Below are 18495 nucleotides of genomic sequence, written 5' to 3'. Positions count from 1 at the left end.
CCTATCCTGATTTTTAGTCAGAGCTAATTGCTCCTTTTATATGCTGAAATAGCACCAGAACAAATGGAATAAAAGTGTTGCCAGATGCTGTCCTCTGTGCATGACATGGCCACTGCCCTCTTAAACTATCAGCAGCTGGGATTACTGAAGATAACACAAGATTGGGCTCATTGATGTTCCTTCATGGAGGGAGGGGGCTGAAGAGGTCCTACTCCTCCCTCAAATTCTATAAGCAGTTAACAGTTGCTAGGAAAGGGGAAGGGTTTCTTCAGTGGTATAGCTGCTGATAAATTCCCCATGGTCAAGTAAATGACCCCTTATCTATGATCCTGTAAATAATCCTAATTAAACTCACTGATGCAACAAGATAGGCCTGGGAAGAATCATGACTTTGGGATAGATGTTTATCTTCCAAGAAAAAGTTCACCCAACACTTGGCACCTTAATCCAGGACACAACAGAATTAAAAATGATGAGGAGAAGTACCATTGCCCCTGTTGTGGGCTATGAGACATGCAACTGAAGCTAAGCCATCTGAGGGTGGAGTGTCTATGTGGAGAATCCTGGTACGGTTGTCCTTCCCAGTGTGGTACAGAAGGTGTGCCTTCTGCTTTAGTAGCTCTTGCATTGTCCCTGCTATGGGTAAAATGACATGCAACTAAGGCTGCTATATTTGAAGGTGGGTTGCCCCTGGAGAATTCCAGAGTGACTGTTTTCCTGTATGTGGTATGGAATGCAAGACTCCTTGATGGATGGCATCTATCATGTGAGTATGGAGAAGTCCCTCAAATGGTTGAGGAAGGCTATATTATAATCCACAAAAGTAACATGTATGGACAGAGTTTTAAGTAAGCTGTGGTATCAGTTGTGTGGCCCTTGCTCTGGACAATAAGACAAGTGACTGAGTTTGAGTTTTCTTCCTAGAATGACAATCAATGAAATGGAGGAAATACAACAAGAAAACCAAGTGGATGCTATCCTCTGTAGCAGCCACTGAATTAGCAGGAAAAAGAAAAGACAGAAGAAGAAAGGGGAGAGTTGAATAGGATAGAGGAATTGGCTTGCCATTTCTTATTGGGGCAAATCACACCTGTGCTAAATAGCCTCTCTTGGGATACCCAAACTTGGATTCCATGAGAAGAACTGGACAATGAGGAGGGACAAAATGAGACACAAGTGATGCAAGATACCTCTCAGTTCTGACTTTTAATGCAGAGGAAGAGAAAATATGCAGAATACAGAAGAGGCCTTAATAATGACCCATAAAGTGAACTACTATCATCAGGTAAGAGCCTGACTTTGAATTATGCTTCTTTCTATAGGTCAAAGGTTACATAATGAGGGAAATAATTCCCTGATCGACTGACTTATAAGAGCCCTTAGAAACACTTGATTATTTCTGGCTGAGGTTCCCATGAGCATCAGGGACAGGAAGACAATAGAAGGACCAGCATTAATGACAAAAATGAGCATACATAGTAGTATTTGATGCTAAGTTCACTGGGACAGGTAGGATTGTGCTCACAGAACAGTTAAGGAAGGGATTGATTCAACAGGCACCTCGGGACTAGTATGGTGGCTTTGCTGAACCCCATGGTGGCATATAATTTTTGAGGTAAGAGAGACTGAATGACATAAATTGGCATGTACATCAGGTTTGTAAAGTGCTAAAGCATTTAAGAGGGCTTAAAAAAAGGTAAAAGCCGACTAAAGTGCTTGCCTGGGTCACTCAAAAGTAAATGTGGTAAGATGTGTGCCAAGCCAGAGTTTCTTTTTTTTTTAATTTTATTTTATAATTTAATTTAATTTTATATATCAGCCACAGATTCCCTTGTCCTCCCTTGGAGATTCAGCTCAGCCTGGTAGATTCAGTCAAGGCAGGTCCAGTCCCCTCCTCCCAGGCTGAGCTATGTGTCCCTGCAAAGCCTCAGGATCCAAACAGCCAGTTCATGCACTGAGGACAGGAGTGTGAACAGAGGTGCCCTGAATGGGTAGGAAAAGATGCTCCCAGAAGCCATATGGTTTTTAGAGTAAAATTCTATTACCTGGGATGGATTATTTCCCTTTGGGTTGTTATCCAGGGGAGATTCAGAGGCTTCTCAAACAATATAGGTTACTAACATTGCTGTTGACTGTCCATCAGAGCTAGGTTTTAACACTTCATGGCTGAGGACACCACATGTTTTGGTTGTAGGACATGAAGAAATGAAGCTAGAAGGGAGCTGGAAGCTTTCCATCTGTTGGCTAGTTTTCATAGTGTTAGGAGGTGCTATCCAGGCTGTTGGGGAGGAAAAGTCATCAACATTCCTACATAGCTGAGGGCTCTGCATATTATATCACCAACATGTCAGGCAAGATATGCCCACTGCTGCAATAATGGCATGACTATTATGGGAGCAACCAACAATTTTCTGATTAGATTTAAGGCCCATTCCAAGCATGAGAATTTGAATCTGGTATTATAAACGCAGTAAAAAACCCATGGCTGAGGAGATCATAGGCCCTGATAGGGAAGCTGCAGTTATTGTTTTGCTCAATAGGTATGCTGTATCTGTTAAGCTGCCTTCTAAACATTTATGTTTATGCCCATAGATTATTGCTGCTATAATCCTTGGCCAGGGAAACTTATTTTTGAAGTAGCTAGCAATTACTGCATAGACTTTTATTGGTAAAGCACTGAAAGTAAGTGACTATTAAATGTTCAGCTCTAAATGGACATCTGTATCATTCCCTTCATGGTTCTAAACCAGTGAAGAAGGGGTGAAAAGAATGTAAGATAGTTAAGATAGCTTTCTCCAACCTGCTGCCATATGCAAACCTGCAAGCCTAGTTCCAGTCCCAAAGCCCTAGAATCCTCTTGGTTTGCCAGCAACATTTACTGGGTAAGTCACTTCTTCCTTTTCCTTTCCCTAACCCACAGCCTCTGTAAACTTACATGTCCACTTCCAGACCTGTAGCCCTGAAACTTCTTCATTTATGAACCACCTTTGCCTAGTAAATCACCATCCCTTCCCCCACCTGCCACTATCAACAAATACAAAAGCCTAGTTCCAGACCATGGTCCTTTAGCACTCTTTGTTCCTGATAAATCTTTGCTGGGTAAGCAGCTTCACCCTTTCTAATCATTACCTTGCCTTGTCCCCTCCCATTTTTCCTACCTATAGACATCTCTAAACCAACAGGCCTAGCTCCAGATAAGTGACCTTTGAACCTGCTTTCTTTGAGAACTATCTGTCTTAGGGTTTCTATTGCTGTAAAGAGACACCATGAACACGGCAACTCTTAGAAAGGAAAAATTTAATTGGGATGGCTTATAGTTCAGAGGTTTACTCCATTATCATCATCACAGGAAGCAAGGCAGCATGCAAGCAGATGTGGTGCTAGAGAAGAAGCTGAGAGTTCTTACATCTTAGCTTATAGGCAGTAAGAAATGCTCTGAGACACTGGGCATGGCCTGAGCATATATGAGACTTCAAAGCCTGCCCAAATACTTCCTCCAACAAGGCCATACCTACTCTAACAAAGCCACACCTCCTAATAGTGCCATTCCCTTTGGGGGCCATTTCATTCCAAACCACCAGACCATCTTTGACTGGTGGGATGCTTCTTCTCCCATCCTTCCCTCTGCCTGCTGCCATTTCTGCCATCTACAGACCTAGTTCCAAACAAGTGGTTCTTGTTTAATTCTCTAGTCGAATTAAAGTTTATCCACCAACTTAACTAGCCTGATCTAAGGAAGGCCAAATTATCACATCAAATACAACTGAAGAGAGAAGTCCCCATGTCCAGGTCAAAATGCAAAAACAAAAACAATATGAATGACCAAGACAATATGTCTCCCATCAAACCCACTATTCCTATAAAAGTGTTCACTAACAAGAATAACTTAGATGAACTCAGGACATCAACTATAAAAGAACAATCATACATTTTATCATAGAATTCAAGGAATTTAAAGAAGATATGAACAAACAGTTCAATGAATTCTAAGAAGATAACAACAAATACTTGAATGAGGTCCAAGAAAATGCAAATACATGGCTAAATGAAATGGACAAAATAACTGAGGATTTGAAAACCGAATTCAATACAGAGAAAGAAACATCAAAGAAAGCATAAGCTGAAGTGAAGATGGAATTGAAAAACTCAATATTTCAATTAAAAAGACTCAGGCGAAAGCCTTACAAGTAAAATTAATCAAGCAGAAGATGGAAATCAGGATTTGAAGATAAAGTAGACCATCTAGACAAAATGAGCAAAAAGTATGAAAAACTTTAAAAGCACAGGCAAGGAATATGCAGGAAATGTGAGATACCACCACATGACCAAACCTTTGAATTATCATCCAAGTTGAGGGAGAAGAATCCCAGGTCAATGACATATAATGGATCTTTAACAAGGTAATAGAAGGAAATCTCCTCAAACTAAGGAAGCACATACTCATACAGATACAAAAAGGACACAGAACACCAACTAGATAAGAGCTAAAACAGAAACACCCCATGGCATATCATAGTAAAAACACTAAATATATAGGACAAAGAAAAACATATCAAAAGCTACAAGAGAAAAAGAGGCTATTTGAGAGTTCCAGAGTATGGAAAGAATTGGAACGAGAGTTGCCTGGGAGAAGCTAGAGAAAGGGAGAGGGGAAAGAGATGAATTCTATTTTAATTTAAAATGTATTAAAAAAGAATGTAAGATACTGAGGAATAGGTAGAGGATTGTGGAATTCTGTCCTTCAGATATGACTGGCCATTGCTCTCTTGATCTCTCAATAGATGTAATTACTGCAGAATTGCTGCACAATATTGGTTCTACTAATGTGCAGTACTGGATGGCAGGAGGTTGAAAGGGTGGCATTCATGAGGTCACAATTCTACCTGATGATGTGTAGGAACTTATCAGTTGGCTGTGAGGAGAGGGTTTTTTTCTTCAGTGTTTTAGAGACTTATAAGTAACCCCTTATTTGTGTTCCTATAAGTAGTCCTTCATCCATGTTCCTTCCTATAAGAAGCCCTAACTAAACTCATTGGTTCACATAAAAATACATAATTGAAGCCGGGCGTTGGTGGCGCACGCCTTTAATCCCAGCACTCGGGAGGCAGAGCCAGGCGGATCTCTGTGAGTTTGAGGCCAGCCTGGGCTACCAAGTGAGCTCCAGGAAAGGCGCAAAGCTACACAGAGAAACCCTGTCTCGAAAAAACAAAAACAAAAAAAAAACCAAAAAAAACAAACAAAACAAAAAAACAAAAAAAAAAACCAAAAAAAAACACAAAAATACATAATTGAGCCAGGCGTTGGTGGCGCACACCTTTAATCCCAGCACTCGGGAGGCAGAGCCAGGCGGATCTCTGTGAGTTCGAGGCCAGCCTGGGCTACCAAGTGAGTTCCAGGAAAAGGCACAAAGCTACACAGAGAAACCCTGTCTCGAAAAACCAAAAAAAAAAAAAAAACATAATTGATAATTTGTTTGATCTACTGTTGGTAGATCTGGGGTAAACAGATGTTTGTTCATCTACCTGAAAATATCCATCTAACAAATGTCTGTCATAACAAACACAATACTGTACTGAAATTACAGGTTTATAAATGACTAAAATCTTTAAGATTAAGTTTTCTATGAGAACACTGACTATGTTTAGTTTTGCAACCCCATAGTATTTGCCAAACATCTGTTTACTGAACTGAAATGAATGGGTAAAAGAAGAAACATCTTATATTGAAGGTGAGGAAATCATGATTTTATAAAGAAATATTTCCATTTAATTGGCTTCTTGCAACCGTTCTGTGATGGGGAAATAATGTTTAATTTCCAAAATTAAAGGCAGCAATACAGATTATTGTTATTTCCCTTGGGTGCCCCTCTCCAGAAGTGGAATGTAAGCCCCTCTTGCTGAAGACACCATGTACTTCAGATATAGGGCCCAGAGGTTCCTGAACTGAATCTGACCTGAAAGCCTCCTCCCTGAGGACTGGCTTTCATAGTACCAGAAGGCCCCATGCAATCTTCCAAAGGAAGGATGCAACCAACAGTTCTATCCAGCTATGGCAGGATAACTCTAAAGGTATAGTAACGGCTCTCTAACTGGACTTAAGACCTGCTTTGCCAAGTGGAAAATCATGACTGGTACTGGAAACCTAACCAACTACCCAGGGTATTATGGAATATTAGTTGAAGATGTGTTACACTTGTTTATGCCGTGGAACATTTCTTTTTTTCTTTTTTTTTTGTTTTGGTTTTTCAAGACAGGGTTTCTCTGTGTAGCTTTGCACCTTTCCTGGGACTCACTTGGTACTCCAGGCTGGCCTCGAACCTTGAACTCACAGAGATCCGCCTGCCTCTGCCTCCCGAGTGCTGGGATTAAAGGCATGTGCCACCACTGCCCGGCAGCTGTGGAACATTTCTTTAATGATGCAAAGATGTGTTACATTTTTATGTTCCATTTATTTAACTCTGTGAAGCTGTGTTAATTTGCCTGTTTAAAATACCTGATTGGTCTAATAAAGAGCTGAATAGCCAAAAGCTAGGTAGGAGAAAGGACAGTCAGGGCTGGCAGGCAGGGAGAATAAATAGTAGGAGAAATCTGGGAAGAGAAGATCTAGGAGGGAGAGAAGGAGGAGGATTCCAGGGGCCAGCCACCCAGCTACACAGATGGGTGTGTAAGTTATTACCATGGAGTAAGAACTAAAGAAAGGTATATAGGATAGAGAATGGGAAAAGCTCAGAGGCAAAAGCGAACGGGATAATTTATGTTAAGAAAAGCTGACTAGAAACAAACCAAGCTAAGACAGGGCATTCTTAAGTAAGAATAAACCTCTGGGCGCTGGGTGGTGGGCCCTGAAAGAGCAACGAGTATGAAAAAAACCAACTACACCAGGTCCACTAAAGTCATGGGTCTTGGAGGAGAACCTACAATCACCATTTTGCTAAACCAACATAATCCCTAACTGAAGTCTAAATATTTGTGCTTATACCCATATATCATCAAGGAAACTTCTCTTTGGAACAGATGGAAACCATTATAGAAAACCACAACCAATAAAAATGTACAGTTGTGGAGCCCAGCCTAATGAATAGATCTAAAAAACACTCCTGCACCCAAGTCTCATGAATCATTGAAGAAGAAGGGTTGGAAAGAGTTTGCTGTGAGATTATATCTCCTAGTAATGTCAGGAGCTACACTCATAGTCTCATCATCATAATTGCTTAAATGTGAGAACAAGGACAACAATAAACATCCTAAAGTGGACAAGGGAAAGCCCATAAGACCTTAACCCTACACAAAGAACTATAGGCAACTAAAGAACACTGAGAGTGGAAGAAATAGTCCCCCCAGGGAAAAGCATACAAATGAGTTATCTAATACCAAATGTTCAGCCTTGAAAACAAACATATATGTAAACATTATACAAACTGAGAAGGTTGTATTTATGTATTTAGGAATATATGTGTATATACATATATATATATGTGTATATATATATATATATATATATATATATATATAACAATTAATGAAAAGAGGCCTTGAATTTGAAAGAGAGCAAAAAGGAGTATATGGAAGGATTTGAAGAAAAGAAAGAAAAGGGGGATATGATGTAATTATATCATAACTTCAAAAAGTAAAATAATTAAAAACTAAAAATAATTAAAAAGATACAGAAATGTTATAAATGCTACATTATATTGCTCAATTTATTTTATTAATATATTTCCTTTATCTCATTATGTACTTAATTCTTTTTTTTTTTTGGTACTTAATTCTTATAACTAGTTATTATGGAACTACAAAGGAACATTCATGAATGATGAAAGCAACATTTGTTTATAAAATTTTACTAAGAGACCCAGGCCCTGGGACAAAGCCCATCACTGGGAACCCTTACCCCTCTGTACCCCAGTTGCTGGCCAGCAGGGAAAACTCCTGCGACCAGGCTCCCCCACCAAACCCCCCTATCAGACCCCACATTCTACAAGACTCATGCCCTATCCCAATACCCATCTGCCTGCAACCCCAGTCACTTCCTGAGACAAGGAATCCACCAACTCTCATTGGGCCAAGAGGTGAGTGACTCCTCTCCCACCCAGGGAGTCCTGTCTCTAGGACCCAGGCTCTGGGACACAGCCAGTCCCTGGGAATCCCCACCTAACTCTGCCCAAGCTGCTGGCCAGCAGGGAAAACTCCTGTTGCCAGGATCCCCCGCCCAAACCCCACATCGGACCCCACATTCTACAAGACCCATACCCTACCCCAATACCCATCTGCCTGTGACCCCAGTAGCTTCTTGAGACAAGGAATCTGCCAGCTCTCATTGGACCAAGAGTGGCTTCCTGAGACACAGAATCTGCCAGCTCTCATTGGAACAAGAGAGGATTCCTGAGACACAGAATTCACCAGCTCTGACTGGACCAGGAGCCCTGATAAGACCAAGAGCGGCTCCCTGAGTCACAGAATCAGCTAGCTTGAATTAGGCCAAAAGCAACTTCCTGAGATACAGAATCTGCCAGCTCCAATTAGACCAAGAGGTAAGATAAGACCCAGAGGAGCCCCCTGAGACACAGACACAACAAGCACAGAGTGGACCAATAGCAGCTCACTCAGACACAGGCACCTCTTGCACCTATTAGAGGAAGAGATGGGCAGATGTCAGTGCAAAAATACATACAACATAAAGAGCAATATGGCATCACCAGAACCTAGCCCTCCTACAACAGCAAGAACTGAACATCACAATGTAGAAGAAGCAGAAGAAAGAGACCTTAAAAATAGCTTCATGAAGATGTTAGAGGCCTTTAAAGAAAAAATGAAAAATTCCCTTAAAGAAATTGAGGAAAAGACAAACAAAAAAATTGGAAGAAATCAATAAATCACTTTTAAAAAGCCAAGAAAACCATGAAAAAGCAATTAAACATGTGAAAGAAACAGTTCAAGATCTAAAAACTGAAATAGAAACAATGAAGAAGGCAGAAACAGAGGAAATGCTGGAAACAGAAAATCTGAGTAAATGAACAGAAAACACAGATGCAAGCATAACCAACAGAATACAAGAGATGGAAGACAGAATCTCTAATGTAGAAGATACAATAGAACAAATAGATTCGTCAAAGAAAGCACCAAAGCCAAAAAAAAGTCATAACACAAAATGTCCAGGAAATCTGGGACACCATGAAAAGACCAAACCTAAGAATAATTCAGGATAGAAGGAGAAGAATACCAACTCAAAGGCACAGAAAATATATTCACCAAAATCATGAAAGAAAATTTTCCCAACTTAAAGAAGGATATAGCTATGAAGATACAAGAAGCTTATAGAACACCAAATAGACTAGAACCCCCCCAAAAGTCCCCTTACCATATAATAATTAAACCACTAAACATACAAAATAAAGAAAGAATATTAAGAGCAGCAAAGAAAAAAGGCCAAGTAACTTATAAAGGCAGACCCATCAGAATAACACCTGACTTCTCAGAAGGTCCTAGACAGATGTAATGCAGACACTAAGAGACCATGGATACCAGCCTAGAATAATATACCCAGCTGCTGTGGGATCTCCTGTATGCTGTAAAAATATGTTGCTATGATTGGTTGATAAATAAATGCTGATTGGCCAGTATCCAGGCAGGAAGTATAGGTGGGATTAGCAGAAAAGAGAATTGGGGGAATAGGAAGGCAGAATAGAAGAGACACCAGACTGCCATCCAGAGATGGCTCAGCAGATAAAGATGATTGCCACCAACACTGATGACCTGAGTTTGATCCCAAAGATCCACATGGTAGAAGGGAATGAACAACTCTGGAAGGTTCTCTTCTGTCTTCCACATGTATATAATGGCATGTGTATGCCTACATATAGGTATACACATACATAAGTACACACAATACATAAATAAATATAATAAAATTTAAAATGAATTTTAAAAGATTAGGCTTATGATCAGAGATCCAATCAACCATCAAAATAGAAGGTTTGCTAGTCTCTAATAGCAGAGGAAATACAGACAGGATGAAACGAAGAAAAGATGTCAGACTTCTGGGATTCTACAGGCAGGAAATGAGCTGTAAGAGAGAAAGAACTTTCTACAAAGGACTCTAATACCACAGGAAATAAACTAAAGGATTGAAAATAAATGAGATTTAAAATATTCTGCATAACAAAAGAAATTATCACTAAAGTAAAGAGATAGCCTACAGAATAGGAGAAAAATCTTTGTCTTGTGTAATTCATACAGGGGTATTCTTCTCAATACCCAGAATACATAAATTGTAAAAATTTATCACTTAAATCCAAAACTTCCTATCAATAAGATGAATAGTTTTCCAAAAGAAGAAATGAAAATGGCCAATAAATATTTTAAGAATGGTTAAACACCTTTAGCCTTAAGGGAAATTAAAACTACTTTGAGGTGCAATTTTATCCCACTCAGAAAGGCTATCATTAAGCAAACAAATGCCAACAAATGCTGGTGAGGATGTGAAGGGGGAAGAGAAGGATCCTTATCAGCTTACAAACTTCTGGGAAGTACATAAACTGGTGGGACAACTATAGAATTCAGAGTGGAGAAGAGTCACAGTGAAAAACACAAATGGCATAACTGAGCTATACCATTCTGGGCATATACCCAAAGGACTCTATAGACTGTCACCAAGATATCTGCATAGCTATGTTTTCTGTGTCACTGTTCACAACAGCTAGGAAATAGAATCAGATCATGTTTCCATCAACTGATGATTGGATAATGAAATTTCTTTTGCTGTAAGTAAAGAAGAGTGAAATAATGAAATTGGTAGAAAAATGGATGGAACTACAAAGTATTACATGAAGCGAAATAAGGTAGACTCAGAAAGACAAATACACTTTCTCTTTTACATGCAGTTCCCAGATTTTAATGTGTGTGTGTGTGTGTGTGTGTGTGTGTGTGTGTGTGTGTGTGTGTGTTTTACAGGTTATGGAACTATAAAGGTGTCAGTGAGAAGGGGGAAAGATCTTAAGGGAGAGGCAAAAAAACAAAAGAGGCGAAAGAATACATGTGACATGGGGGCAGGACAGCAACAACAGAAGAGGGTCACAAGGATGGAGGAAGGGAGAGGAAGCCAGGTAAGGCATGCCCACTGGTACAACAGTGGAATTAAAACCATGGGAATAGCCAACCTGTTTCTTTTTGGTATTGTTATTGGTATTTTGAGACAGGGTCACTCTGTGTAGCCCTGGCTGGCCTGGAGCTTGTGATGTAGACCAGGCTAGATTTCAACTCACAGAAATATATCTGCCTCCTCCTCCTGACTGCTAGGATTAAACATGCACACCACCATGCCCAGCTGCCAACTACTTTCTTATAGATTTAAGCCCTTCTCCATAAAATGATACTCATTAGCTTATGACCATATTGATAGACAGGCATAGGCCCTCCCTAGGGGAACACCAACTACTATTATACTGCTAAATGGATATGGTATTAAACTGACTCTGAATGAAGTGTCCAAATACCCATAGATCAATGTATCTCTCAACTCTTATCTTAGAAGCTTCTATTTGCTAACACAGAGTTGCATAACTGGTCACATTGCAGAGAAAAAGAAACTACAGACTATTCAACCCTAAATGGAACATATATAACACAGTCTCTTCCAAGGCTCAGGAATAATTGCAGAAGAAGGATGAAAAGCTGTAGGAGCCACAGGCATTAGATGGCTACAAGAAAGCAATATCTTTCGGACATAGCAAAGAACCTAAAAATACGAACTCATACTGGTTGCGACAGCATGTACAAAATGTGTGCAATCCCAAATCATACCAAATCCCAGTATTGAGAGAGGAGTGGGACACACAATCCCATTCTTAACTCTGGAGCTACTGACAACTGTTAGATGCTGGGAGAAGGAGAGACAGTCTCTAAGTGTGGAGCCCCTGGTATGTTGATCAATCTTGAGAGGAAGACCACACATCCAAGAATATTTGGGCAGCACAAAATTGTCTTGAAGGATTTTTTTAAAGGATACAAGATTGGATGGATAGAGATGTTGGAGTAGACCTGGGAAGAGTTGGAGGAGGGGTATGAATATGATCAAAATATGTATCAAACATAAGAACTAATTTTAAATAGAACATAGTATATATAAAAATACCATAATAAAATCCATTACTTTGGATTATAATTAGCATTTAAAAACAATAAAATAAATAAGTAGATTCATGTAAAAAGAAGGAAAGGCAAGAATGATCCTGATGAGGAGTGAAGCTACCTTAGTAGGCTTGGAAGACAGACACAGCACTGATCCAGACAATATATCTGAATACCCTGAAAATCATATTGAATTTTCTATACTAAGTTTTGAACTCCCCTTTTCATTTTAGTTTCTCTTTTTTAGAATGGGAAGGTTTATGCTAGTCCTGTCTCACCACTGTACTCTGGATGTATAACATATCTCATTTAGCAGTTAATAGTTGAATAATTTTCACCAGGATGACTCACCTGGATTTTCTTTACAATGAGATTGTGAACTAGAGTTGAAGACTTTTACGGATTATTGTGATAAAGTTAATGTTTTCATGTGCCAAGAACATGGATTTAGAGAGAGAAGGGCAGCAGGAAAATGTGAGTTATGAACTGTAAATCTGCTCTATTCATATGATGGAAGTTCTGAGTACATCAGAGCAAGACCTACCTTGGAAATAGAGTAATTACAGAAGTGATTAGTTAAGGTGAGTTCATAGCCTTGCACAGTACTTCATGTCTGTAATTCCAGCACACATGAGGCTAAATAAAGCAAGAGGTCACAGGCCAGCCTAACCTACATAATGAGATATTATCTAAAGAAAAGATGAATTTGTACTGGAATAAATGGTTTCCCCAATCCAATATGAATGGTGTTCTTATGAAGAAGGAAAATTGGGGGGCTGGAGAGGTAGCTCAGTGGTTTGGAGCATTTGCTCTTCCACAGGACCTGGGTTTGGTTCTTAGCACCCATATGGTACCTCACAACTATCTGTAACTCCAGTTCCAAGGGATCTGGCCTCCATGAGCACCAAGTAAGCAAGTGGTACACATACATACAGGTAAAAGATTCATACATAGAAAATAAAGTAAATCTAATTTTTTAAAGATGGAAAATTGGACAGTCAGGCACAGTAGAGAACTCCTTGTGAAAATGAAGGTATATATGTACACAATGCAAATTACTTACGGATTACCACATGGACCTTGAATAACTTTTCTTTTTGCGAAGATACTGAAAACCACAGATGTAGCTTGATATTCCCCTGGCCTGTCATCTGGAGGTCTTTTACTACCTCTTTCATGATGATGACATTCTCTTCTAGCTGCTTCAGATGTTGAGGGCTGGCTATCATCCTAAAACCAATAGTTAGACAAAATGTTTTAAAACAAACTCACAAAATGATTTTTCTTCTAAAAAAACTATACTGACTTGCATACATTGAAGAGTTGAGCAGAATGTTGTAATCATATTCCTTTTATACAGATGATTAAATTTAATCTACTTAGTATTCAGTTTAAAGAAGATAAAAGTTCTCTTATTCTATTATAACTGATCAGATGGATTAAATGATTATTTCCACATATACAGTAATACTCCTAGACATAGCTTTAAAAAAGGTGAACTAACAGGAAAAATGAACTCTTGATGATATGAACATTCCAGTATCAGTCTCTTCTAGTAGACCATTTCTCTTATGAGTTATTGCTATGTCTTAAAGAACATGGGCCAAAAAAAAAAAAAAAAAAAAAAAAAAAAAAAAAAAAAGCCGGGCAGTGGTGGCGCACGCCTTTAATCCCAGCACCCGGGAGGCAGAGCCAGGCAGATCTCTGTGAGTTCGAGGCCAACCTGGGCTACCAAGTGAGCTCCAGGAATGGCGCAAAGCTACGCAGAGAAACCCTGTCTCGAAAAACCAAAAAAAAAAAAAAAGAACATGGGTAAAGGTACCACTACAGATAGAGAAGTGAACTATTCCTCATGGAAGTTTTCCTGTTACTCTAGCCTAAAAGAAGTTAACAGAACAATTATTCACACATTCCACCTAGCCATTAAAGACATACACACTAGACTTGAATCGTCTAGAAAAGAGATAGTATCTGATGCCTTAAGAAATGCAAAGGCTTGACCCTTACCCCAAAATGACAGAAAAAGGAAACAAAACATAAACTCATATATTTTTCTCTCAGATTACAACTAAGAGTTAATACATAAGATACCAATGGTCATTATGATCATTGTGCTGTCAGAGATGTACTAGGAGTCCTCTGGCACCATACCCGAAGTGTTTCTGATGCCGGGGCACTTTCAGCTGAATGGTTATGGGGGATGTACTTTATAGCAGTAATTATCCCCTGAATTGCAATGCGCTTTTGTTCCCTATACTGCAAGTCTTCAATCACCTTCCTCACTTCACTTATAGCTGTCAAGAACGACTCAGCTGCAAAAGAACAAGTCCCAAGAAATTGTAAGTTTGAAAGAGATGTGATTAAAAATAAAAATTAGATTTTGACATAGTTTTACAATGTAAACCTGCCATATTAACTTAATTTTGTGAAACTTTGTGTTTATATTTGGTATCCTCTTAGGTATTTTTCATAAAAAATAGGCAAAATACATGTATTAATCCAATTGTGATATAGGTTTCTAGTCTGGTCTTTATTTGTAACAGAAATTTTACATATTGATTATAATTTATAGATATTTCAAACTATAAATTATTGGTTAGTCACTGATCAGAAAAACACATTTTCATTATTTCAATCATATTCAAAATATTGCTAACATAGGACACCAAGAGGATAGCAACATATAGATAATAACTCAGCATTTCAATGTTTATTTTCTCCCAAACATGCAATTATCTCCAACTTTAAAAAAGAACATACACATTTTAAATTCTTTAACTGCCCTATACTAATTCTACCTAAAAGGAAATGAATGTTAATCCTCTCACCACGACTAATTCAATTCCAAATTCAGTACCCCCATTTACTTTAGTATCACTTTTTATTTAAAATCAGTACTCAATCATGTTATATACAAGAGAAACATCACATAGCCATCAACATCTGGGTATCAGATTGTGTAGTACTTCATTTAGATTAACATTGTTCTTCCTATGTAATTTAATACAAGTTGAGATTTCCAATGTCAGAGCTCATCTTAATGACATTAAATCTAGATATTATCCCCACGTTAGTCTTCCATCTTCTACACTCTCTTTGCTTTTTAGTCTAATAAAATAAAAACATTAGCTTTTCAGAGACATAACTATATTTTGTATCCACATTTGGAAAGAATTATTGTCACTATGGTTTGATATGCATAGGCTCACTCCTGTAAGAGATGGGAATATACATGACTAACAGAAATAACATACTAAACTTGTAGCATTAAATAGAGTAACTGGCAATTATAACCGTACCTTTACTTAAGCGACTATACTTGGAAAATGTTTCTGGCACTGGTGGATAAGGGTAATATCCACCAATAACAGTGTTCTTTACTTCCGAATCAGTCTTTGTTTTAATCCACCGAATAAAATTTTTTACCTTGGTGTCAGAAGTATATGGCTGGCCTCTATGACCTACTTGTAAGAAGGGAGAAATGCAAATAAAGCAAACAATAAAAAAGAAAAATAAAAAGGTCACTGATACATTGAGTGAACTTTTTTGTGAAAAAATTAACATTAAAACAGTCTCTCATATAAAAAAAGCAGTTTTACTGCGTAGCACATAGCAATTTTATTTATCTACTATGTAGCATATAATTATTCAATGACAGTAAACACATCCTAAGATAATCAGGCATATCAGAGCTCAACCGGATTTAAAATTAAAACTGTCTATATGATAATAAAAATCACAGGAGAAAACCTCCAAACTCTATTCTAAATGGTTGGTATCCTCTGAAAAGCTGTTTTATTTTTTAATAACTTATTAACTTGATAGTATGGTGTAATCTAAGAACTAAAATACACATGGACATAGTTTGGGGTTTAAATTCATGTTCTTAAGGCAGACTTAAAAGTGGCACATTTATGTCAGACATTGTGAATATTTACAAAATATAGATAAAGACATGCTATATATTTCATAAAACTCTTGACAAATTTCTTAATTATCAGCATGGGAGCATTCTGATAAGTACTTCATTGTATACTATTCTTTCATCTGGAAATTTTGATCTTAATTGGTTTTAAGGAGAAAATAATGTGTTCCTCAGCATTTATGAGTGATTGATTCTACCCATGATCCTTGCATATACAAAAATCTATAGATGTTCAAGTTCCTCGTTCAATATGGCATACTATATGGATATAACCAATGCACATCCTCCTGGATAATTTTCATAAGCTCTGGACTAATTCTATTGCTCAGAATATTACAAAATTATTGTTATATTGCTCAAGGAATAATGACAAGAATGAAATTTGTACATTTTGGGCATATATATGTATATATTTCCCCAAATACTTGTGACATGATGTTGTATCAGTTTAAAATGTGTAACCCACATATATAGAGTGCCCAATTTATTTGTAAACAAATAATGAGTCTTTGTCATATAAATTAAATGTGAGATTTAGGACCAAATTTTGACCCACATTTTTATTTGGTACAGTGTAAAAATAATGTTAACTGCACACTTCTTTGGTTTTTTGGCTAACCAAGTGTGAAAATCATGTTGACTCTACATCGTGGTACTAAGCCTAACAGTCTTCAATATAGCAAGCAATTTTTCTATTTCCTATATAAAGTAGTAATCAAAGTTAATAAAATGACAGAAATGCAATTTTTCAATGAACCATGAAACCATTTCTTACCAGCAGTAATACAGAGGTAATCTATTTCATAAGCCAAATACTGTTTATTAAAATATTTTTACAGTCATAATGATGTCAAAATAAAGCTACCCTGAAATTGAATGTTATACAGTAGAAGTTAATATATGCTAAATGGTTCTAGTGAAAAGACAGTATATTGCATTTTCAATAAAAGAGATATAAAGAAGGTACTCACCAGTAATAAACACTCGGCTCTCATTTGTAGTGGTGAGGTAAAGCAGATTAGGTACTTGATTGTTATTTCTAACAACTCTCAACTGGGTACAAATAAAATTTTTCACTGTAGAAAATGAAAAACATGTGTGAAATTGCATTTGCGTTTCAAAGAGGAGGATCTAGTGGGAATTCTTCCCAAGCCGTAACAAAGGCAGACATAAGAAAGAACTTTTCTTAAGATGCCAATTCAGATTTACGAGGTAAATTTACTAGTGTCAACTCCACCTGAGAAGCTGCATTTCTAATAAGTTACCAGGTATTCTCTTGCTGCCTGTCTTTTGATCAAACAGGGATCTGACACTACCTAGTATGTTCTTTTTTATTTTTTTATCTTTTTTTAACCAGAGGTCTTTCCTTTGGAAAGTACAAGGGCTGCATGTAAATAAAGCAAGTTGCTTATTATGTAAGAGTCATTCTAGTTGGAAACATCAGTGTGAGTAGTTATTTTCTACTGGGAAAGAAAACTTAGTTTCTTCATGATACTTCCATTGATTTACGCAATACAATACTGAACCCTGGTTACTTGAAATCCTTCCACCAAAGAGGGATATAGAGTATTTGTATTTGTTTATATGGATGATTTCTTAAATAGTTACCTTAATTAAAAATCAAGACTCAGTGATGGGGTTTATATGACTTGTTTAGTTTCTGCTCATCTTGCTAAACTACTTGATAGGTTACAAATGTTATTATAATGAGATTACAATGTCTTCAGACCTTAACTACTTTTAAAACTATCATTTTTTAAACTACCTATTACATTATTCTGTCCCTGTGAACCTGCAGTCCACACCAGCTGGGGAATCAGGTAAGCAATCTTCATTCTTCCTTCTCCAAGACAAAGTAGGATAGCCCTTCAGAAAATCCTGCTTCACAGATAAGTCTATCAGATATTCTAGGCCTGTAGGCCGAAGATGGATGCCCCAACATTGTATTAGAACTTTGGGTGACTGTCCAGGCAGCCAGTTGTTTCTGTCATTTCTCACATTTTTTTGAAGTCACTTGCTTGCACCTCCTCCTTACTCAGGTAATATTATTTCCTTCTTGGGTCTCTGATGGAGTTGAATACCAGATAGTTATAGTTTTCCTTGTTAACAAATTCAGAAAAGAAATTCACTAAAGAGATGTAAAGTATATAAGGTTGAAAGATATTAAAAGATAGTTTTGGTAATGCAAATTAGACTAGAAAGTGAATTAGATACAACCTTTTGGACTCACCAAGCTAGGATAAATACAGAGTATTTTCTATGAATTTGTCAATTGTTAATGGACTAGACATTGTTGATATATTTATTGCCTGTATATATTGTATATAGTTATTGTACTTATTATATATCATTTCTCTTGTATTAGTTATAACCTACTTTTTTATTTTAGACAAAAATGAGGAAATGTGATACTTTGTTTTTGATATAACAAATAAAGCTTGCCTG

At 37.5% G+C, this 18495-nt stretch overlaps 1 protein-coding gene across 2 annotated transcripts in view; it reads right to left on the bottom strand.

Moving 5' to 3' along the window:
• Positions 1–18495, bottom strand: part of Radx (RPA1 related single stranded DNA binding protein, X-linked) — a 76363-nt gene that overhangs the window by 30684 nt on the left and 27184 nt on the right. The window contains exons 7-10 of one of the 2 annotated variants that reach the window (XM_028895130.2): positions 17022–17126; positions 15425–15589; positions 14277–14437; positions 13189–13355 (exon numbers count right to left, since the gene is read on the bottom strand). In XM_028895130.2, coding sequence (XP_028750963.1) covers positions 13189–13355; positions 14277–14437; positions 15425–15589; positions 17022–17126 — 598 coding nt within the window. The remainder of the gene's footprint in view (positions 1–13188; positions 13356–14276; positions 14438–15424; positions 15590–17021; positions 17127–18495) is intronic. The other variant, XM_028895131.2, reaches the window with a different exon arrangement.

The sequence above is a fragment of the Peromyscus leucopus genome, chromosome X (assembly GCF_004664715.2).
Source record: "Peromyscus leucopus breed LL Stock chromosome X, UCI_PerLeu_2.1, whole genome shotgun sequence".
NCBI classification, from domain to species: Eukaryota; Metazoa; Chordata; class Mammalia; order Rodentia; family Cricetidae; genus Peromyscus; species Peromyscus leucopus.
This window is presented reverse-complemented; position numbering and strand designations above follow the sequence as displayed.